Raw genomic sequence first — 24,037 nt, 5'->3', positions numbered from 1 at the left:
AGGCTATCAGCTCTGTGCGGGACTATGGGACACATGACTACTTGTCATTGCCCTTTTCACTACCCCAGTCTCCACGATCTCGGTAGGAATTGGTGACGTTTGACATCCCGTCAACGCAACCTCAACTGTGTTTCACACGACATCAGTTGCATACGCCTCACGCAGGAGCACATTCTTTCTGGTGTCCTGCATTGAGTTCGCAACTGTGCGTGTACGCCAGTCTATCCATGGTCACCCAAAAAACAACCATGGCATGCCTAGGATGATGTCATAAGGACTATTCATACCTAGCACTATGATCTTTTCTTTACAAGAGAAGTCACTATAGCTGAAGGCGAGTTCTACCTGAACTCCCTTCCGATTCCGGAACACATTAAGGTGCCTACGTTTATGAACGGACTACGGTATGGCCCATCGCGGCAGGCCTTATTCAGAAAGGTGCCGTCGACGATGGAAGAGGCAATCCAATTTGCCTTAGTTGAGGAGCAACCTACAACAATGCCTCGGCGACAGCTTGGTATACGCCGTCGGCCGATAGGTCAGATGCCACTCCCATGGATTTGGGTAATGCAGACGTTGTCTGCTATAAATGCGGCAAGCGCGGCCACATTATGGCTCGCTGCTATGTCAGGGTCCATGCTGGGGCAAAGGTGCCCAGCAAGTGGACTCCCTTCCCAAAAGGGGAATGGCAAGAGCCAGCGCGGGAGACGCATGAGTTCTGCATCGACCACTGAGGGGATGAAAGATGCAGGAGCGCAGTAGGGGCGGGATGCCCTACTGACGCGGACTCTGAAGCTATCCCTAAGGTCAGAGTTGTCGAACAACTGGGTAGCATATACCGAAATTTGGACCTCAACCTTGCTGGTCTATAGCGCTCAAGTAAGAGGTATAACAAGGTGATGACCACCCTCGTAGTGGATTTGGGTGTATCACAGAATTTTGTAAAACTCACGGCTCTAAGAAAGAAACCGGCGATGTTTGAGTCGCTTTGCCAGGATGGCAAGCCAGAAGAGGCGACCGTTCGTTTAGCGAACGGCGCGCTCGTTAAGTCTGTGGTCAGATCCGTCCTCGAAAGAAATCGCGTTCTGATGGTACGGGCGGAGCCGACCAACATAAAACGTAGGATGCGTTCGCATCCTACGTGGCAATTCTATTGTGTACGCGTTGCCTCCGCGATCAGTACACGGAAATGCTCAATGAATTTGGGTAGGATCGCTTTACCTGTCGCACTCCAAAGAAGCGCGCCTGAAGCAACACTTCGTTGTCCGGCGGCTGGTACATGGCGCGAATCTGTGTCTTAAAGATTGCCCATGTAGGATACGCCTTAACGTCCGCCATAAGCGCCGAGTAAGCCCACTCTTAAGCCTTATGGCGCAGGTGCGACATACCACCCGGCTGTCGTCCTCGATGAGCTGCGCGACACCGCTTTGCCCCACGTCTAACAGCCAGTGGACAATCGTGTGCGCTGCAGTTCCATCGAGCTTGGGCGGGTCCATCCGAATGGGCCTCGGATGAGGCGGCCGGGCAGAGAGCATCTCAACAGTCCTGTTGAGAGCCTCGCATCGAGCCTGCTCATGCCTCGGCTCATCCTGAGTCTGAGTGACGGACTCCGCCGCAGCATGGGTCTGTGCCTCGGACGCGGCTCTCTGCTCCCTCCGAGCACGAATACCTCAAACTGCTCCAAGTTAGCAACATGTTGCTCACGAGGACTGCTCAGGAGCCTGACCAGGGCTTGTTGACCAAGTCCCTGGGCCAAGTGCCCTACCGCCTCCCGATGATGTTCGGAAGGTGGGGGAATTGGCCCAATAGATGTTGAGGTTCATCCTCACGTACACACGCAGAGATGCGGGTCGTAGGAAGGATTTCAAGTGCTACCAAGTGTAGGCGGGCACGTCTTAATGCGGCCACGCTCTACTTAAACACGCACTCTTGCACAGCGAGGAAGCGGTTAGACCGTTTTCTCTTGCGTGCAGTGAGGTAGTTGTGGTGGGCGCCTTAACGACCTCACCCAACGCACTAAGTACTCTAGTAAAGTGTCGTCACGGGAGCGGTAATCCGGCTCCTTATGCGCACTTACTAAGTAGGAAGTAGTTTTCAGACTGATTTATATTTAATCGTATTAAATACAAATGCCGATTTTTACCAACCAAAATGTCATCTCTGTAGATAAAACTAGTATGTATTGCGAGCGTATCTTTCTAGATGGATGACGCTAGCCGTCATCCCTCCTAATATGAATGCATCTATGTGCATCAGATACAAAAGGGTTGATTCATAAATGTGTACCACACCCGAGTGGTGGGTCTAATTACTTTATTTAAGGAATTGACCATCCCCTGAAGTGCACCACGTGTACTTTACGAGGACTGTGTAACATTAGGGCAACTTTAGCCTGTTTACACCAGCAGTGTAGCAATTAAAATAAAATAGTCCTTTATTTTATTAGGTTGGTGAACCATCGCTAAAGGGCATTGTTTGATAAAAAGCACTTAGAGCTTATGTACACGATAAATACGGTCGAGTCAATAAGATTGAATGCTTCTTCTTTTCTATAAACACGAAGGTTTAACGTGCTGAAATCAATTTCTCTAGTTCTTGAAAATTTAGAGTAGCCACTTATCATTCATTTGTCGTATGCCGGCCGCTTTATTTCTGCTGCTCCTGCTGCTGCATGATTTCGGCGTAGCTTTCCTGTAGACGCACAGAGGAACGCATGGTGTGTCGTAGAAATTTCTCTGAACAATTATTCACGCAGGATGTTTCCTTGTCGTCAAGCTTTTTGCTGCGAAAAGCGTGCACACAATCCGTAAAGCACAGCTCAACCGTGCGGCTAAAATATGCAATGGTCTGCGTCACGCGCATTTCCTCGATGTGCTCCTCCATCTTGCGCTCAAACTCTCGCTGACTCATGGTTGATTATCTACCTTGCTACCAATTATTGTTTTAAACTGCAATACTTTATATTCCATCATTAAACTTTTTCGGCAGAAAAATAATCGCATGAGCGGAACGACTTGGGCTTCGTGGCTGGACCGGTTGGAGAGCGCGCGCGGACAGGAACAGATACTGTCCACCAAAATTCAAGCTGGCAACACAGGAACTATTGGCGCAAGTGTATTTGCACTGCAACAAAGCGTATCCCGCCTCAGACGTGACTTTGACCACCTCAAGCGATTATCCAATTCTGTGTAAAGCTTGGCGACTATTACTATTAACGCTGCGATCAATTTTACAGTTTTATCACTGCTGTAAAGGACGAAAGAAGAAATGGAGCGGCGGGAACGGCTGCTACTTCAATTAATGCGAGACCAGGTTTGTCTGAGCATCAATAATTGGAGCCGAGGCATGTCTAATTCTATGTTGTCGGCAACAGCAAGAGGATTCGGTCATGTATAATAACCACAAAAACTCAAAAGCCGCAGTAAGGTGCGACTACTTGGTGGAGAATTCTCCACAGAAAGTCATCTTGTTGTGATGGCCTTAAACAGTCCTGAGACGTCAGATGCGCCGGCGCGACTCTTAAGCATGCAAAATCAGATTATAAAAGATCAAGATCAGCAGCTCGACTTAATTAGTCATGGCGTATCCAATTTACGCAATTATAGTCTGACCGTTAAGGATGAGACGGACCTTCACGTACGGCTGCTAGACGAGATTGACGCCGATGTTTCTCGCGTGACGGATGGACTTGAGTCTGAGGGAGCGCGCGCAGCACGGGTACGATTTAAAATGGCGCAACGTAGTATTAATAATTTTTATTACTTAATTTTAATTATGCAGGTGGCCAAGCAAAGCAACAACACGAAATTGTACCTCATAATCCTCGTCCTAATTGTGGTCCTCATCTTCCTCCTATTGGCCGGAGGATAGGTCTTATTGAGCGAGTAATTTAGGGACGCCAATTTGCCATAACGAGCCAGCATTCTGTCATTAATGTTGTGAAATTGTAACACTATCGATAAACTTGATGTCCTATACCGTTTAAATCTGTCAATATGACCCTTTGTTGTTACAGTAGCACCGTAGTGGAGACGTCACAAATGGAGGAATTGCGCCCGGAGTCAGCGGTATTTTCTGCACAACAGCAAAGGCTTCGCAATAGCTATAGTTCACCCATGCGTCCATCGCAGTATACTCGAGCTCCAGGAGATGCCGCTAGAGCGATTGCGGTACCGCGCGAGACCACTATCCGCCTTAACCGAGATCGCGCGAGTATCGAGCAGGTGCTGCTTGGTCGTCGGTGGCTATTTCACAGCGTTTCTCCGCTCGTTCACTTCCGCCGCGATCAACTTAGCGAGTACGCGCACGATCTGGTCAAGACGATGCGTGCTGCTGCGCTACGGGCGTATGGCCAACAATTTGGCTACAATGTCAGCATTCACGACACTAACACAATTGTGGCTTTTCAAATATCTGAAGTTCGTGATCAACGCCAAAGCAGGGCAACTAAGAAGACAGTAGCTCAGAAAGAATTTCCGGGACGCACGGGCAGTTTCGTTCTCTACTTTTCGACCGACAAGGAGCAGTACGAAGGACGCGAAAGGAAAAAAGTGCTTTTACAGAGTGGAGATGAAGAGCTTATGGGCTGGGTTTGCTCGTGGCTGCAGCGCCACTTTCAGTGCTTAGTGAGCTCGCGCTGTGTGCGTATGCATCCGTTATCCTTAAAAAAATTGGCACGAAGCTGGGTCGTAGCCAGTCTTTTGGCCGAAGAAGAGAGACCGGTGAGCATTATAATGAAATCAAATAAGCAGGAATCCGTGGAAAACTCTATTGGTAGCTGTACTGCGCCGCTACTTTTGCATTACCGTGCGACGAATGAGATGGATGTTGTGCGTACTTACACCATGATAGTGCCTTGGGCTATGCTGCATCGACTTTTTCAACAGACAAAAGACGGTCCTGACGGCACTTGTACATCCACTTACATTCCAGGTATGCGTTCAGTTCGAAGTACTGTGATGTTGTTGATGTGATTCGTTGTATTCAGAGCTAATCGAACTCGTTGAGCGACTTTATCTTGGATGCCTGCCGTTTGATTTGTCAACTTACAAGATCGAGCGAGTTGAAATGAAGTACGCAGCAATTGACCATGACGGAGGTTTGGAGGTTAGTCATGTATAGATTCTGTTTTTCCTAGACAGGAGTCTGAAGAGAATAATGTCGTTTACTAGTTCTACAGCACGGACCTTGTGCAAACTGTATTTTTTAGCCTGCTGGAGCTATTAGCAGTGCCGACTGTTGCCTTGACTTTTCATCCGGAGACAATTTTCTGAGACCTTTTGCAGCTAAACAATTACTGAATTGAGTGCAAGCAGCAAAATAAAGTTGTGCGATTGATCTTAAAAAATAAGTATGGGAATCATTTAAACACATGCTACTTTAAACAAACTAATTGTATCGGCTTAAATCAAGTTTGGCGGCTGCAGGATGTTTGCCTTGTGAGAAGAATGACTGAACGGGTGCTCCGTTTGTAATTTTTTCGGCAAGAGCGATACGCAGCGAAGACTCTAAAACTCCACGCAACACAGCACTCATCGAGTTTACAGCTTCCTTGAAAGCGACGGCGTGGGTCTGCGCAAACCACAGAAGCAGTCGCGCTAGGATACTGGAAACTTGGTCTGACACTACACTGTTTACAGCTGGAACTGTCGGGTGGCTGATCACGGTCGCAAGTCTTGGGAGTAGCATGCTTACAAATTTGGCGCTATGATGACTGCTCAGCTGCTTCGTCAGCACACGTATAAGTTCTCCTGCTTCATACAATTCATTGCTTTCGACAGGCGTCTTCGGATAGCCATTCGTAGCACAAACAATCTCGACCAGAGCAGGTCCAAGCGCCACGAGATACCGATTTAGAATGGATTGCTGTCGCGTATCGACAAGTTTTCTTACGACTGCGTGCGTACCTTGTAACATTTCTACTCGGGTGGAAGCGTATTGTTGTTTCTCGCTTTCAGACCCAGAAATAGTAGGCGCTTTCAATACAGTCCCAAGTATTACATTAATCTCATTATGGAAACGTTCTGCGTCGATCTGCAGGGACGCTGGGAAAGGCAAAGCATAATTAGCAACGATCTGCATCGAGAATTTCGGGGCAGAACGAATGTCGACTTTTAGCCATTTGGCTAGAAATCCAAGCGATTGGCGCACACTGAATTTAATTCGGGCAAACTCGTTCGTTGAATTTTCTTCGGTTTCTTTTGTACGCGCTAGCGCGAGCACTGATTCAATGGAAGCACGACTAAGCGCAGCCACTGCATCTTTTATCAAGGAGGGATGGTGCTGACTAGCAATCGAACAGATGACCTGTTGCACTAAAGCAATTGAGTGCACCACGCCATGGCGCGCTTCTTTCGTCGAGTGCAGAAGTATAATACCAGTAGTGGCAAGTTGCACAACCTTAGTCATTTGATTTGTAATTTCGACACTCGCAACGGAGCTCTGACAATTTGTTGTGCTTCTGTTACCAACACTGACGGATCGAGCATCGCATAACAGGCACATGACCTCTATTGGACAAATTCCAGCTTGCACAATCGCATCATTCACAATTTTAAGGTACTGTGATTTATTCGGTTCAGCGCGACATACATCTTGAATAATATCTAGATTCTTGCGTGACAAGCATTCAAATATCGTCTCTAAGGCCACAACTTGAGCGAGGCCACAACACCGCTTACTTGCAAGCTTGAGCGTGTTTAACGAAACTGTAAAAAGCATCGGAAAGTTGGTGGATAATGCTTCAGTAGAAGCGTTTTCCACAAATGCTCTTAAAAGCAACGGAACACTGCGAAGGACTGCTCGCAATTCATCTTCGGCCTCCATTCGATCCCGCGTATTCGCTCTGATATGAAAGATCGCACTGGACAACAAGATCGTCGTCCACTTCGAAATAGTGCCTTCTTGTGGATCGCTTTTCAGGATTGAATTGGACAAAAAAACCATAAAAATTGCCATCGCATTGACAATTTTTGGCCAGTACCGCTTATAAAGTGCACACAAATCCTTGAACGTCGATGTTGCAGTCGCTGAAGTTTTAGCAGCACTGTATAGCGGAAGCGGCATTTGCAACGCTGGAAGTAGAATCGCTTTGTCGATAATTAGCGAAGCATCATTTGTTGTTTCCAGGTGCGCATAATGTGCATATTCTTGCATTGCGACACTGTACGCAAAAGTCGAGTCGATCCAACAATTTAATAAATATTCAATAGATTCCGACAATTCGCTAGTCATAGCTTTCACGAACGGGGATGATGCAACTGCTTGGTGTTCATCATCGTCTATATCATTTTGATCAATTGCTTTTGTAATACTGGATGTCAAAAGCTCTCCCACTGACGCCAAATTTGCTAGTGAAAGCGAGATCCGGGTGAGTTCATCTCCTATAAAATGTGCGTGGCCATAATCTGAAGTTTTTACGGCTCTTAGAATGCGTCCTAGAGCTACTCTGTCTTGAGTAATATGAGCGGAAATACAGGCACCTGCAATGCCATGCGCCTCAAGAAGTAAAGGCGCATAGAAATGCTTCTCCTCGCCAATTTCTCTTTCAATCGTAGCACTTAAAGGCAACTGTTCTACGTGTACCTGCTTAAAAGCATGGCGAATAGCAGATGAAAGCTGAGCACGATAAGGATCAAGCAAGTACGCGTCTCCCGTGGTCACTTCAGGGTCACGCGCTGACGCAAATTTTTTGATCAAAACGTTTATCAATCGAAGACCCAAGCATTGAAACATGAGTAGCTCTTTGCCCTCCGCAGACGTTGTCGCTATTTGGCACGCGAGTGTAACAAATTCATCCAGATACATGCACAAGAAATTCCCTATAATGCAGTTAGGTGATATAGGCACCGCCACCCCAGCAGATAACTTTCCGGCAAAGAAGCGGCGCACCGCTGCAAGATCGAAATGAAGCTGATTTATCTGGCTTACACCAATTGCCATTGGTGGGGTCACCGCCATCAATTCAAAAACTCGTAAAACGCATTCTACAGAAAATTGGCGCACTTGTCGCGAAAGCGGTGGCACTAACGCAAGTAGCTCGCCAACTTTTGCTTTTGTAGCCCGCCATGTATGCACTTGGGTCGCAATAGCTGCAGAAGAAAGTAAATTTGCGTCAACTTGAGATACATTTTTCAAAGCATGGTTGGATAATTTCGACGAGTTGTCATCATCGATGCTTGTAGTTGCCAGGATGTCCAGATTTATAGCTTTCAAGTTTGTCTTGAAATCCTCGGGATTGGCGCTGCTACTCGCTGATTCCCCTATGGCGATACCACGACACAGTAAAGCCCAAATACACGGCTCAGCGGATTCGTGGTCTCTGCCTTCCACATCCAATAGTGCCAGTGCCGTGCTCTGCAGCGTATCGATACTATTTCGCTGGATGGTTGTAAAGTCAGCAAATGGCAAAGAGAGTGCGTCCCACATGCCGTGCAATTTAGGTAAGTAGGTCCACGCAAGCGCATTGTACTCAACATGGAGTGCAGTAAGTAGAAGACAGAAGAGGTTCTGGCGGCGAATTAAAGTTGGGTCTCGTTCAACTAGCGTACGAATGCATGACAAACCAACATTTTGCAAAATGCTTCGACTCATTCCTGCAAAAGAAATCGCCCCAACATTTACGAGACCTATACGCTCGAACGGCTCCGTATTCATATCCATAACAGTATTAGAACCTGATGGCGGCAGATTTGCTGACCCCGCAAGCTGTTGAGCTGTCTGCAAAGATATATCTGCCGAGTTTAACAGGGCGGTGTCCGATACAATCCGCAAAATATACCTTAAGTCTGCAGCTTGAAAGCGAGACGGAGCAAACACGACAACTTGTTCCAAGAATCGCAAATACTCTAATTCTAATCTAGTGTCGCCATCTTGTCGAAGAAATGCCCAGTAAGAGAACAATTGGCTCAATCGGGCACTCGAACCATCTAGCTCTGGACCAAGAGCTGCCACCATATTATTAATAATCCGCCCCGTGGCAACTTTTGTGCCTATGTTCCACCGCATTCCATGCTTGTTCATCTTTGAGTATACAAAACCTGCCATAATTTGGGCCTCCAGGAGGGAAATTGTTGAGCTAACAAAGTGTTCGTAGTCACCTCCTGTTGAATCGACCGATTGCAAGATTATGCCCCATGAATGCAGGATCCATGTACGAAGAGGTTGAGAATATTCTCCCGCAAGCCGTAGAATAAGACCGGTGTCGAATGAGACGCGCGAACCACAAACACGTTTGATGCACGCTAATGCAAAAGCTGCTCCAGCTGATAAAATCGACAAATTAAAATCGTTCATGGAGCCAAAAGTAGCAGCAGAGGTTCCTTGAGGGGGCTTGTCCATTAACAAGCGTTTCTCTAATTCAACTATTAGCCCTTTGCAGTGATCTTCTCCTAGTAAAAGCGCTAGTGTTCCTAATGCCTCGCCGGCGCCGCGCCTCACATCTGCGTTATTACTTGAAATCAATTCACACAACATGGTTTGCATTTGAAGTAGCCAAGATGTGGCGGAAAGTGACGGTGCAGATGTTGATAAGGCACCAGAACTATTCAAGTGTCTCGCTTCTACTATGACCGCAAACAATAGCGAGCATACATTAACTTCGCAATCAGTTCGAACGTCAGATAGAGCTCCTGCATATTGTTGCAGACAACGCAATTGCAAATCTTCTGGAAGAAAGTGAAAAAGTCGACCAAATAGAACCACGCTGGTATCCACTAGGCGAACGTAAGTGAACGGGCTGCAACTTGGTAGCTTCGTGACAAAATCCACATCTTTACTTCTAGCTGCTGAAATCCGAAATGTATCGAGATATTGAACTTCTAATTCAGTATCTGTCAGCGCATTTTCTCGCTGCTGCAATCCAAGAATATGATTAAGGTCTCTTGAAAGCAGTGGCGCCGGGTTATCGCCAGCTGAAATCCGCGAAAGAGTCACCATATCAAGCGTTTTGTCCTCCGAGGACAGCACGCTCTTAAGGTAGGTAGACTTCGCCGGTACCAATGTTGAGTGTCTGAGATTTGTTAGAGCATGAGCTGTGGTAAATTCAGCTATTAGATCCAACAGCACGATGTACGAATCGCTAAAAACTGGAGGAAGCATCGCAAAACAATGGACAATGCACCCCATGAGACGGTAACGAGCGATTTGACCGCGACGCTTGAGGGGATTACTCAGGGCGTCCTGTGATGCCATTAGGTAGACATGCAGTACGTGGCTCGCAAGAACGAATTCGTCACTGTTCGAGTCTTTGACTGCGTTTTGACAATTAGTAAGAAAAATGCTTAGGGCGATTACAGCGGCCTCAATGCGCAGCAGCTCTAGAGATGATTCGCGACTATGTAGGACACTGGATTTAAGCCATAAGTTCAACAATTTTTCAAGATTGGCCGTGACCCATTGTTCATCATTCATGGATACAAGACTTCCGACCAAAGTCCACCCAGCGCGTGTGCAGGTAAGCCAAATACTATCTGCACACTCATTCAAAAACTGACTTTCAACAAGCTCTTCGGAAATAGCGTAAATAGCGTCCATAATCGTTTGGGATAAACCCCCTTTCGCGTCGAGCTTGACGGCGCGAAGAATATGAACGATAGCTGCCGACCCACCTTGAATTGCATACAAGTGGCTCTTGCTCATATCGTTGCTTTCGTCTCGACCATCTGCTGTCATCCCAGCCGACTCTACATTTTCCAATTCTTCAAGTTCTGGACCTCCTCGCATGAGATACCCAGCTGTGTCGCGTAGGCCCTGAAGGCAGCTAGTCAGCACTTTTTTTAGTCGATACGGCATTGCAGTGACAAGAGAAGCGAGCGCAACAGCAGTTTGAAAGCGAATACTCTGCTTTTCATGACAAGTGAGGCCTTGAAGAATATCGATAGCAACGCTCGCTTGAGTTATAGAAGCCTCGCCCATTGAGTGAAACATATAACTTAGTTCCACTAAAATCGTTATTATTTTGTGATGATTAGACCCTGCTGCTTTAGCTTCACTCTTCACTTTTTGCAAATATGCGCGTAGCAATACTTCTTGTTGCTGCTCGATAAGACATGCATTTAATCCATACCGCAATACATAGCCGACCGCATTGCGAGCTCTAGTCAAGTCTCCGAGAGCAAAGGGATGGTCCAGAATCGCTATCGTGGCATCCATTATCTCGCGAAGCTGTGACTCGGCAACTAAATCAGGTGGTAGGCGGTCGAACATATTGCACAGAGCGATAGAAAATGAGGCTAATATCTCTCCATGGCTTTGGCTCGGATTCATTGAAAGGTACTTGCTGGCCACCATGTCCTTGAAGTAAACAATCACGTTTGGAATGGTAGAAAAATTGACCGTGGCTACTTTTTTGCGCGAAAGAGATGACGGCAAATTAATTGCTGGTACGTGTAATTTAAAGCCTGATTTGGACTTTCCAGCCCCATTAGATGTTGGCGCTTCTTGGTCCATAGATGCCCTTCCACTATTTTCCTCATCATTACTCTTTGATAAACTGGCGCTCCTACCATTGTTGTCATATCCTGCTTGCAATTCAGTCTCTCCTGACGATGTCGTCGCAAATTTTGCAAGCACCACACCAACCACAACAGAATATGCTCGCCTCGCTTCTGGATTTGCATCGTCCATACCCTTTGCACTGATGTGCAAGATTGCATCGAGAGATACACCAAACACGTTCGCACTGCTGCCAACTGTACTCGGCCCGGTAGCTGATCCATTACTACCAGATCCACATTGGCTTGCATTACTACCGCCTCCTTCCTGACCTCCTCCAGCTCCACTAGCTCCAGGATTCAATGAAATTGAAGTGCGCTCTGCCACGACCTGCAGTAGACTCGCAGCTGCGATTCTCACTTCGGGTATTTTGTCCTGATAACTCTTGTTTACGATCTTGAGCGCCTCGGAATGAAACGATATTAATCGACTTGAGTCTCCTTTTAGAGCATGAGCAATACTCTCAATAAGGCACTGCTTCATATAATAATCAGCCCCTCGAATATTCTTATTGGCCAGCGCCACCGCATCTGGAAGAAACTGCAAAGCCTCTTGCAGCGGCAGACGGCAAACCACCATGACTACAGACACTTTCATATACAGCGAAGCATTCTTCGCTGTCAAAGTATCATTAATAATCGGGACGATTGAGAAGTCGAATGACCGCACCAACAGATCGCACACGAGGCGGTGCACACACTCTGACGTGGGAGAGTTGGACGATGAAAACGATACACCGGAGCTTCCTCCCGCTAAACCTGCGCTATAATTTCCGGCATGACCCCCGCTGTACACCACGAGCGTAGCCAACAGAAGTTCAAAAAGTGCAGCATTGTTCTTGCCACTTCGCTTCGTGGCCGGTGTGAAATTCGTCAACAGCTCCGGCTTCCACAGACACTGCATTCCTATTAGTGCCTGAACAAGCTCCCTATGATGCATCTCCTGCATTGATATAGAGTCACCGCTGTTGCGCATGGCCTTCACTACGGCAGCTAATCGCCGCGCCGCAACCATTATATCTATTTTGCGTAACTGAGTATAAATAATGAAAACACGAAATTTATAAAATATGATGCCGACCACAACACGCTCATGGGAAGAGTTACGTTCCAGCGCGCGGGTAGCGGAGAATACGCTTGCGGACAAAGTGTCAGCTTATACATCGATCAGTAAAATACAAGCACGTCATAACTTAGCAACTTTTGATGAAGGTATGACAGCGAGCAATCAAATATTTTTAATCGCTGAAGCCATAATGTGTTGTTAATGGAGCAGAGAATCCTTCCGGCGAGACTTCTGATGAGAGGGAACTCGCGACAGATATTGAAAATGCATTAATGTCGGTGAGTAATGTGGTGGGTTATGTAAATTATCGATAAGATGACGATCGCTGTCTGGATTATCAGCTTTCAGAGACAATCGACGAAATGAATGTGGTAGTTAATGAGACGTCGATGAAAGCGCAAGACGCTATGCTGCAGCGCTATCGTGAGGTCTATTTTGATTTCAATACGGAATTTCGGCGCTCGATGGTATAATATAATGATAGTTGCAGCGGCTTTAGTTAGTGCAAAGGGTAAAGGCAACTCCTAATTATTTTGTCTCTTAGAGTGCCTTGCAAGAGAAGCGGAGTGCACAGCAGCTATTCGGAAATAGGTACGAACTCGCAATTATGATGGAGTAACCTTAAGCAGAGGTGCAGCCATTGCTGAATTTATGTTCTCTTTTAATTTTGCGATTCTTGGCGTTAATAACTTGTGAATCAGAGGTCACTACAATTATTCAAAAGATGTCGAAATGGACTCGTTTTTAGATGAGCGCCGCGCAGTGGACTCGTCGCGCACCATAACTAGCGGCATTATTGAGCAGGCGATAGCGACTAAGAACGCGCTGGAAAGCCAGCGCCGGCAGTTCACGACATCTCACGGCAAGGTGACAACGTTGGGCAGCTCCTTTGCTAGTATCAACACGCTTGTGGAAGAAATTCGTCGGAAGAAGATGCGAAACAACACCATTCTTGCGGTGGTGATCGCTGGCTGCATTTGCTTTACGCTTTGGTGGGTTGTGTTGTCTAAAGTTTAGCTCTATAATATTAGCGTAAAGGGTAATACATAAATGTGGGGAAGTTGATGTGTTACTATAATCCAATGAAAATCGCTATTATTATCTTCTAATGGTTTCGATTGGCCATAACTTATCTAGCAATAAGGAAACCGGTATGAGTGGTTGGCCTTACACACTAGAACACGGATCAATTTGCAACTTTCTCAAGCGTCACTAACGAAAACAGTTTAGCATGGGCGAACGTGGAGGATACTCGCTACTAGTACGCAATATCAGCCACCGCTTGAGGTATGATCGTGCCTTGCTTTACTATGCGATGAACAGTTGCCATCTTATATCCTGTTTATTGACTATGTATGTGCAGACCCGAGGACATTCGAAAAGAGTTTGAGCGCTACGGTGAGGTGCGCGACGTTTATATTCCTAAAAACTTTCACACCAAGTACGTGCATTCACTGAGATCTTCCTGTACAAGCACCGAATAAACTGATGTTTTGCGTTTATTCAAATGCAACAGGGAGCCCAAGGGTTTTGCATTTGTTGAGTTCTGCAGCGAGCATGAGGCAGAAGACGCGCGTGGAAGCCTAGACGGAGTTTGTATTGACGGGCGTAATATTCGGGTTGTATTTGCTCAGGAGCGTCGTAAGTCGACTGATCAGATGCGCGAGCGCGAAAGGTACAATCTAGACTCATGCTACACTTAATAAATGTACCTGACACATGCGGCTGTGTTTGTTAAAAGCAGAACGGAGAGACGTGGTGGCGGACATCGCTCGCGGTCAAGATCCCCGCGCCGGCGTGCACCACGTAGTCGATCCCGCTCTCGTGATCGTCGGGCTTCGACTCGTCGCTCGTCGCACTCACGCTCTCATGCGAAGGTTCGATCTCGCTCTCGCTCTGGAACTCGTGGCCGCATCTCTATTCTTTCGCGCTCCCCAGCGCCTCGTGCTCCGCCGTCACCACGTCGGTCCGGGACTCCCCGCCGCTCAATATCGCCGGCTGCTCGGTCGCGATCGCCTTCGCCGCAACGATCGAAAGACCGCTCGTACTCGCTCTCACCGCGGCATGCTGATGGCCGCCGCTCGCCATTTGACCCTCCTCGTCGCACAAGTGGCCACCACATATAACTTATTTGGTTGCTGGATCGTCGTTAGCTTGCAACGAATTGATGGCTACCACTCATCCCTGGCAGCTCGAGCTACCGACGTCGATAATTGCAGTGGACTTGCTAGGCTTTTGCTTTGAGACATGCCTTGTCTGTTTTCGCCAAGATATAAACAGATGCAAGACAGTCAGGAAGGAAGGATGAAGTGTGAAAGTGGAAAGACACAAGCAAAAAGTTTCAAAAGCAAATAAATTTATAAGAAGACTGGCTTCTGCAATACTTATACAAGAAGAGGAAGAGTTTTGCAAGCAGTTCGACATCTTACGTATGATGAGAATAGTATTGTCTAACACGTGTCACTAGTTGTCAGTGTCAAGGACTGAGTTGGCCTTGAAATTTAATTTTGTTAGGTCTGCAGATGGTTTGAGCCAACATTGTGATAGAGTGCAATTTTGTATATACAACTAGTCTGTGAAACATCATATTAGTGGACCTTGCTTGCATGTTTTAATCCGATCTTTAGGTCTTTTTTATTTAACTTCGGCGAAGCAACTTTCCTTCGATAGCAAAAGTAGCATCGCGTCAGCAAGATGGAAAAACGATATGTGGTATTTGTGCTGATTGATGGGCTAGCCGACGTCTCTTTGGAAGAGCTTAGCCAACAAACGCCACTTGAAATAGCGCAAACTCCTGCCATGGACGCCATCGCTCGTGAGTCTCTTTTTAAGTTTTTCGTGATTCTGCCCATTTCTAACGTCCGCGCTTTTGTAATTTCGGCTTTAAGACGGGGGACTGACTGGTCTCATGGATCCTGTAGAGCCTGGCTACGCTTGTGGTAGTGATACGGCGCACATGTCTATCTTGGGCTACAATCCCATCGTGTACGTAAGTGCCAGTAAAATAAGTTGGTATTGTAACATGTTAATCTTGAGGCTTGTGTTTCAGTAATTACCGAGGGCGTGGATCTTTTGAAGCCATGGGGGCTGGATTGCCGATGAATAAGGGTGATGTTGCCTTTAAGTGTAATTTTGCTACTTTGAAGGAGGAGGACGACGGTCAATTAATCGTAAAAAGTCGGCGTGTAGACCGCAATTTCTCTGCTTGGGGTATTGATCTATGTAAATTTTTAGACAATATGAATCTTCCAGAATTCCCTGATCTAGTAATAGCAACCAAACATGCTACTGAACACCGTTGCGGAATAGTCTTCAGAGGTTCAGGACTCTGTGACAAAATTACGGGCACTGACCCGCTAAAAGATAAGTAAGTTTTTTTTTTTAGTCAGTAAATATTTTTATTTTTAAATTTTGATTTGCAGCTTGCCGCTACTTTCATCAAAGCCCCTCAATGACACGCCTGAGGCGGCCTACTCGAGCAAGGCTCTAAATGTAGTGTCGAAAGCTATTATTGAGCGACTGTCGGATCATCCAATTAATAAATCACGAGAGAGAGAAGGTAAGCCACCGGCTAACGTGGTGCTGCTTCGCGGCCCCGGTGAGCGGATTGACGTGCCAGCGTTTACCGAAATGCATGGCTTGACCCCTTTCATGGTTGCTCCGACGTGCATCATCGCTGGCTTAGGCATGTCATTGGGCTTTGAAATTGCCATAGCCCCTGGTGCAACAGGAGATTATCATACGGATTTGTGCTCAAAGGCTAAAACAGCTTTGAGCTGGCTGCGCGGGAACAAGTTTGACTTCGGATTTGTCCACGTCAAAGCAGTAGATGATGCCGGGCACGATCGTGACGTTGCCAAAAAGGTGTACTTCACTGAGCGCGCAGACGAGATGATTTCGCTTCTGTTAGAGGGCCTTCACGCTGAATTTGGAGACCATGACAAAGAAATTAGTATAATTGTAACTGGCGACCATACTACGCCTGTCAAGTATGGAGACCATACGTTTGAACCGGTGCCTTTTGCTATTGCTCGTGCTGGGATTGCCTACGAGAGATTACAGCGCTTTAAGGATACTGGAAAGCCATACCAGTCTAAATCTGGCCCATTAACGGACAAAGTGACGCAGTTTTCGGAGGTGGCGGCAGCCCGCGGGGATCTTGGTCGATTTTCTGGTGATCAGGTTATGAAACTTGTTAAGAGCTTCCGTGAATTTCAATTATAAGCTAAGTCTTTAACTTTGCCGAAACCCAACATCTTAAATTTTGATGACGAGGAGATAGAAGCTCAATATTTTAACACTCATCTCAAATTATAGTTTTCACTTTACGCGAACTTGCTTGTTTTGTAAGCGACAGTGCGACGACACCTCCAACACTGTTTGAAATTGTAGAATTTTACTTGCAAATATGCACATATGGCGTATCTTTATTAAAAAATCTTCCGACTAAAATACACGCTTGCCAGTAGGAAGCGGAAGAAATAGATTAGTTTTGTTCATTATCCTAATTCAGAAATTAAAGTTCTGCTCATTTAGCAGGTAAACTACTTGAGCGAAATGTGAAATGATTACGTAAAAGACAGGTCGTGTATTCTATCTGTAACGGGTGTCCGTAACCAAATATTAAGAGGAATAATAAATATTATTCCGATAAATTGAAGCAACAAGACAAAGTTCTGTTGATTGATTGATTAAAGGAGTTAATTAATATACGCCAATCGCTGCTAGACGGGTATTATATTTATATGTTAAAGACAGCAGAAAAAAGATCGTTACGTAATAGCTTAATTATAGGGAGCTGGTTATAGCCACATCCCACTTTTGGTATTGAAACACCTCGGGTGTACAAAGTCCAAAAGGGGATCTAAAGACGACTCGAAAGAAATAATTTTTAATTTTGCGATATAGCGGAATAATAAAGATGTTTATGTTGTCACTTTCAATCGGTATTTTTTATTGAATAAAAATAAACAGACTGGGTTTGCGGCTTTACCGGTTCCCTAATTATATTGTTATAATTTTACTTCATCTATACTAGGTTCTCCTTAAAATTAACCTTCAGATGTTAAAAGCTCTTGGCAATAAAGCCCTTCATCTGCACGACGTGTACGTGAAGTATTTGGAGGCGTCTGGTATAGATCCACTAATGGATTTTCAAGAAAATCACTTATTCAGCGGTGCCAGGAGAGCCGCTCTAAAAGCCAAATCCTTTTCTGTTTGCGACCTTTCGGCACTAACATACTCTTTTCGGAGCAGTGAAGTCGCTAAGTGTTCGTGACCAGACATGATGTGGCAGCAGTTACGATAAAAAGCTCGTCTGTAAGTAAAATGATGTCCTGCCAAAAGTTTTTTTTGGGGGGTGTTGGGTCTATGCAACGAAGTGTCAAGTTACATAAGTATTATTTCTTGAAAGAGGAATAAAAATATTATTTCCTATGAAAGAAAATAAATAAAGATGAACAAAATGATAATCTTCATTAATGTTGACTTAAAAAGTTCAAATATACCAAATTTGGTGATATTGATGCAATAAGACATAAGCTCTATTGTTTGGTTTATTTAAGTCTAAATCAACCCCGCCAATCGTTATAAGACACGATTGTGCGGTGCGCAAGGAGGGGCGATACTACGTTAAGTTATTAAGATAATAAGTTCAGTAGTAGAAGATCGTTACGTAGGAAACTGAATATATTAATACAGCTTTACTTTTCTCAATTCTAAAGCTCATAATAAGCCTTCCTCTGTACCTTTGTATTCGTGAAGGTTCGAGGCACCTAACCTACACTGTAACCAGGTTAACTAGAACTGAGCCGTTACACCTGGTAGCACTTCGTAGTCTATTTAACGACCTACGCACGTTCCATCCAACATGGACATGTTAGATGAAGAAGGTGGGAGCTTTTCAGCTTCTCAAGAAGGCTATCACGCCACACGTGAAGGGTTTACTCATTTGAGTGACCATGAATGGAGAGCGATCGAACGAATGAGTTCAATCTTAGGCGGGCCAGCCGTTGGCGCCATGCTGTTAAATTTGGGAAGAGATGAACAGCATGCGGTCATAGCCGAGTTCATTAAACACGAACTCGATGGGGCCCAAGAGAAAGTAGCCTTGCTTCATCAGCAAGGCTCTCAACACGCGGAGGTATTAGGAAGAACAGGGTGCTCAACAATTGGGAATGTAGAGACAGCAGCATAGAAATGCTGCTACTGGGCCGAAGCTTTCGCGTCGACCCGAAATCTTGCAGATCAAATCTCTAATTTAAGGCAGTCGAAGGCGACTCTGAGATGGTCCGTCAAATTAGACCATGCCATTGAAGCTCGCCGTATCCGTGATGATGCGTCAAAAGTGAAATTTGGCATGTCCAACTTAGCAAGACGTGCCAAATCTTAGACTTTAGGTCTCAAGTTTCACGACCCATTGGTTTTAGGTCATATGAGATCTTGAAGACTCGGCTCCGACAAATATTTGAGTCACCACGTGCCGAATTCAGGGCTCGAACGGAGCTCCCAGATTTGAAGCAGGGCAAGCGTGACATTCACGTTTATGCCCAACATACACGTTACCTGGTCAGTTGTATGTTAGTCATCCGATTTACGAACAAACACAGGTAACTGTGTTTATTAAGGTCTTGCATACAACTGGCTTTAGTCCAACCGAATGCATATCGACCACCGAGACGACAAGAAAACGGAGGTCCAGAATTTATGGATCTCTCGTATATAGAGAGCGAGAAACCTCGCTCTTTAAGTTACAACCGGTTAAGAGATGTAATCATTGTCAAAAGACGGAGCACTACGTCTATAAGTGTAGTGCCCCACGGCCAGTGCCTAAAAACACTGAGCAAACAGACCGAACTTTCGCTAGGAACGGCGGAGGACGCGAATCCGACGCTGTAGCGAAATCGCAACGGCGAGGCGGGTCGTCAAAAAAATGGTCGGGGTCGGTAGGTGCGGTTGATCGAGCAACGTCAAAATAATTTGCAGGCCTTTTGATGAAAGTTGCTCCTGATACACAAACATTGTGTGTAACTGCCCCAGAGGATGAGGTTAACCACATCACCCTGAAAACTATAGTGGCAAATAAATTGTCACTAAAGTCCCTAGTCGATTGTCCGACGATAATCACTAGAAGATCGCAAGCTCAAGTTCGTTGAGCGAGGATGACAGTGCGCCTAGCAACGCACATCTGTAAAATTAAAGAAATGTGTAGTTGGTATCCAATACACGTTAAAGGGTAAACAGTACGATAATGATTTCATCTTACTAGATGTGGATGACAAATTTGATGTTATCGTTGGATTACCATGGCTTAGAAAGTACGAGTCATGTATAAATTGGAGTATCAAGCCGAGACGATGCCTGTCTCTTGTTCATCAGATGGCCAACAAATGAACGGCTTGGAGCGTCCACAAGCGTTTAAACGTCCTTCGAGTGAGTGCAATGGCCCCACCTGTGAGTTAGTCGTTAGCATGACTGCACAAGACCTCAGTGTGAATACCCAAACATTGTGGAGTTAGATCTCGACGGCTGTGCACAAGCACAGGCAGAGTCGAAGTTTGACCACTAGAATAAGTTGAGTGGTACGAAACAATCATACTTGCTTGAAAGAAACATCGAAGAAAATTTGAAACGTCTGTCTATAACAGGCAGTGCGAAAGTCCTAGATTGACTGGAGAGTCGATCGTAGAGGATCTCGCTGTAGCACAACCGCAGCTAGAGGCAGTTTGGAAGGATACTCCCGAAAGAATTTCTGTGGAAAGAAGTTCCTGGAAACCTGTGGGCAAAGGTGCCCAGGTACCTTTGGAAATAAGTTCCAAAGTGAAAAGTGAGACATAGAATGTCTTAGTAAACAATGCATTAAGTGTAGGCGCTTATACACTTGATATTATAGCGTCTCCGAAACTAACTTCGGAGATAACTCAATTGCTAAAGCCTAAACCGAACCTGTACTTGAATGATTTGCGTTGTGGCAAAGTCAAGCAGACCTGCGTACTTGTCACAGATGAGAACATCGTGGCCGATACTCGGTCGGCAATAGTATTTGCTGAGAGCGAACAGATTCTCAGTAGCTCATCGATGGACGAAAGTGTAAGACACGGATTGAACATTTTACGTCCTAATCCTAGGAGTCTTGTAAGAAAAACCCTTTATGTAAGGATTCAATAAAATGGAAGGATGATTTCCCTCAATCAGTACCGTGCGAGTTGTCTAAGGATAAAGTTACTCGACACACGAAATCGACCTAATCTCAGGTTCAAAATACTGTGCTATCAAGCAATTGCTATTGCTTTGTGAACAAGTAATAGCGATCGACAAATTGTTTGACGATCGCTTGGCAGCGGGCCATGTGAGATAAAAAAAATCAATTCCTCCACATAGCTCTTCGACCTTCTGTGCGCGTTAGGCAACAAGAGGATCGAGGACTGTGCATGCATTCAATAAATTGAGCGCTACAACGTTACCGGCTGAAACGCCGATACCACGAAAAGACGTAATCATTGATGGTATGTCAAAGAGTACTATATTTTCGTCAATGCATCTGATGGATGGATTCAATCAGATCCTTATGCGTGACGTCTGTTCACAGCAGTAAGCACCCCAAACGTGAGGCTATGGGAATAGCTAGTTATGCCACAGGGACTTAGTAATGCCCCTGCGACATTTAATAGATGTGTACCTAAACTGTTGAGATCGGTGCGGGATTTTGCACCGAGCTATTTTGATGACATCATTCTTCATAGCAGAGCCATGACCGAAAAGTCGGATGTTAAAGTACATCTTACCCACGTCCCAGAGGCTCTTAAATTTATGCGTAAGCACAAGTTGTATGCAAATCTCAAGAAGTGTCTATTCGCTGCAAGCGAATTTATCACTTCTTGGGTGCATCGTGGGTAAATACGGTGTACGCCCGGATCGAACGGAAAGTCGGATGTAAAGTACATCTTATTCCCGTCCTAAAGGCAATTAAACTTATGCGTAAACACAAGTTGTATGCAAATCTCAAGAAGTGTATATTCGCTGCAAGCGAAATATCACTTCTTGGTTGCATCGTGCGTAAATACGATGTAAGCCCGTATTCAGAAAAGATCAGGGCAATCGCCGATTGACCTGTGCCAGTCGATGTAATAGGACTTAGAAAGTTTCTCCATTTAGCGGCATACATGCACAAGTACTCTCGCAATTATGCCGAAATGATAGTACATATTTCTTCTTTGTTGGAGAAAAACGTAAAGTGGTCATGAAATGCTGATTGTCAGCGTTCCTTTAGGGGTATCAGGCAGAGCTTGATGCAATCACCAATTCTGGCGATTGCTGACCAAGACCGATCTTTTCATGTGGTCTGTGACGCCAGCGATTTTTCAATCGGCTGTGCGTTAATGCAATATGGCAACGACGACGCAGAGCGCGTCGTCTGTTATCAATCGCGTCAGCTTCAACCAGATTAACGCAACTGGGAGAGAGACCGTTCATTGTACATACGGACCATGCGTCTTTACGCACGGCCTTAAACATTTCGCACTTCTCGCAAAGAATGGCGAGGTTGTTGTCTTTCTTCCCGGAGTATAATTACTCCGAGAAGTATAAACTAGGACGACTTAACGTCGTTGTGATGCCCTTTCGCGCCGGCTCGATTTTAAGCCGGCTGCGCAAATCAACAGTGAGCGTAAGGCGACTGTTACAACAATCAATGTACCGTCGTCAACAAGACTTGACGACGTCAGAAGAGCTTATCAAGAAGATAAGGCTCTTAAAAGGTTGATGATTTACCTTAGAAATCTATCCCAACAATCCTTAAAAGAATGTCGAAATTGTATCGATCGTCAACAGATCGATACACAACACGCAATGGTTTGCTGTATTACTCAGCCATTGCTGGCGACACACCTCGTGTCGTCATCACCACCCATAATGATTAGCGTTAACGCATCCAGTACGCGTGCAACAATGCACCAGTATGGTTCCGCAAACGTTCGATGATCTACTTTGTGAATCAGGGGGATGAAATACGCGTGGTCGTCCGTGTGATTCTGCGTGTGGTAGGGTAAGCTACCCTTGGTGAAATAAGTGGTTATCGTTGACGTAAGAAGACCTAAGTCGTGGCTTCTACTGGCCACGCCAGTATGAGTTCTTACGCAAGTACATACGTTCTAGCGGAATTTGTCAACAGGTGAGGCTTAAGGCTTCATCCCTTGCTCCGTTACTACCTCTGCCTGTTCCGGCAGAGCATTGCCAGTCTGGATCCATCGACTTCGTCTTCGGATTTTCCGACGACGAACTTAAGAACAATAGCATTCTTGTTTCTGTTGATCGTTTCAGCAACATGGTACATCTTGCTGCAGTACTGGAGTCGATCACAGCCAAAGGCTGTGCTCGTGTCTTTGTTAATAGGATATTTCGACTCCATGGTTTACCCTGCGAACTGATCTCGATCGAGACCCTAGATTCACGTTGGAATTTTGGCAATCTGTTTTCAAATCACTTGGAACACAGTTGAAAATGTCAACTTCTGATCGCCTGAAGCAGATGGTCAGACGAAGCGGACAAACTGTATTCTCGAAGAGATACCTCGCAGATACGTCCACTCTTTTACGAGTTGGAGTGAGTGCTCTGCCGATAGTCGAATTTGCCATCAACAATTCAGTGCATTGTTCTACAAAGCATACACCATTTTTCGAGTATTGCTCACGCCAATCATGCATACCTACCTTGTTTGAGAGTGACTTCTATTCAAGGGGGGGGCTAACTCGAGCAAAGAACCTTCTAGCTCTTGCTCATCACGCATTAGCACTAGGTCAATGCGAAGGATACCAATGTTGGTATAATTATCACTGAAGTGGACAACTTCAGTAATATCAATATTCCTGTAACAAGCTAAAGTTGTCCTAATATTACAATTCCCCGTTACGTACACTTGGTATACTTAAGGGGATGGTCAATTACTAAATTAAAGTAACTCGACCCAGCTCTCGGGTGTGGTTCACATTTGTGACCAACCCTTGTGTATGTGATGCACATAGGTGCATTCACATTAGGAGGGATGACGCCTAGCGTCATCCGTTACGCGAGGTATCCAGAAAGATACGCTCCCAATACATATTAGGTGTTATCTATATAGATGACATTCTAATTGGTAAAAATAGGTATATATATTTAATACGATTATATATAAATCAGTCTGAAAACTACTTCCTAGAGCGTGGCCGCATTACGACGTGCCCGTCTACACTTGGTAGCACTTGAAATCCTTCCCACGACCCGCATCTCTGCGTGTGTACGTGAGGATGAGCCTCAATATTGATTGGGCTCATTTTCCCCACCTCTCCGAACATCATCGGGAGGTGGCAGGGCTTATGGCGCAGGGACTTGGTGAACAAGCCCTGGCCAGGCTCCTGGGTAGTCCTCCTGAGCAACATGTTGCTCAGTTGGAGCAGTTTGAGGCATTCGTGCTCGGACAGCGGAGGGCCGCGTCCGAGGCACA

The 24,037-nt window shown here is 45.7% G+C and overlaps 4 protein-coding genes across 4 annotated transcripts; 2 read left to right on the top strand and 2 right to left on the bottom strand.

Annotated features, from left to right (window-relative positions):
• Positions 1–2,416: 2,416 nt before the first annotated feature.
• On the top strand, positions 2,417–9,846 carry CCR75_005103 (uncharacterized protein). The gene is made up of 8 exons (XM_067963186.1): positions 2,417–3,188; positions 3,255–3,312; positions 3,374–3,426; positions 3,489–3,717; positions 3,781–4,932; positions 4,988–5,106; positions 5,172–6,558; positions 6,626–9,846. The coding sequence occupies exons 5-7, from the start codon at positions 3,996–3,998 to the stop codon at positions 5,271–5,273; spliced, it is 1,158 nt and encodes a 385-aa protein (XP_067820065.1). The 5' UTR covers positions 2,417–3,188; positions 3,255–3,312; positions 3,374–3,426; positions 3,489–3,717; positions 3,781–3,995; the 3' UTR covers positions 5,274–6,558; positions 6,626–9,846.
• Positions 2,647–2,910, bottom strand: CCR75_005104 (uncharacterized protein; the record flags this gene model as incomplete). The annotated part of the gene is made up of 1 exon (XM_067963187.1): positions 2,647–2,910. One exon carries the CDS (start codon positions 2,908–2,910, stop codon positions 2,647–2,649), a length of 264 nt encoding a protein of 87 aa, XP_067820486.1.
• Positions 5,389–12,507, bottom strand: CCR75_005102 (uncharacterized protein; the record flags this gene model as incomplete). Its single annotated transcript, XM_067963185.1, has 1 exon — positions 5,389–12,507. The coding sequence occupies one exon, from the start codon at positions 12,505–12,507 to the stop codon at positions 5,389–5,391; it is 7,119 nt and encodes a 2,372-aa protein (XP_067820066.1).
• Positions 12,508–12,562: 55 nt separating this feature from the next.
• CCR75_005101 (uncharacterized protein) lies at positions 12,563–15,294 on the top strand (the record flags this gene model as incomplete). Its single annotated transcript, XM_067963184.1, has 9 exons — positions 12,563–12,704; positions 12,769–12,836; positions 12,900–13,025; positions 13,103–13,149; positions 13,260–13,569; positions 13,784–13,845; positions 13,922–13,999; positions 14,075–14,233; positions 14,303–15,294. 9 exons carry the CDS (start codon positions 12,563–12,565, stop codon positions 14,682–14,684), a joined length of 1,374 nt encoding a protein of 457 aa, XP_067820250.1. The 3' UTR covers positions 14,685–15,294.
• Between the last annotated feature and the right edge of the window lie 8,743 nt (positions 15,295–24,037).

The sequence above is a fragment of the Bremia lactucae genome (genome assembly GCF_004359215.1).
Source record: "Bremia lactucae strain SF5 chromosome Unknown BlacSF5_NotPlaced_49_SHOA01000009.1_1371882bp, whole genome shotgun sequence".
Lineage (NCBI taxonomy): Eukaryota > Oomycota > Peronosporomycetes > Peronosporales > Peronosporaceae > Bremia > Bremia lactucae.
Note: the sequence above shows the minus strand (reverse complement) of the source record. Positions and strands in the feature narration are given on the sequence as shown.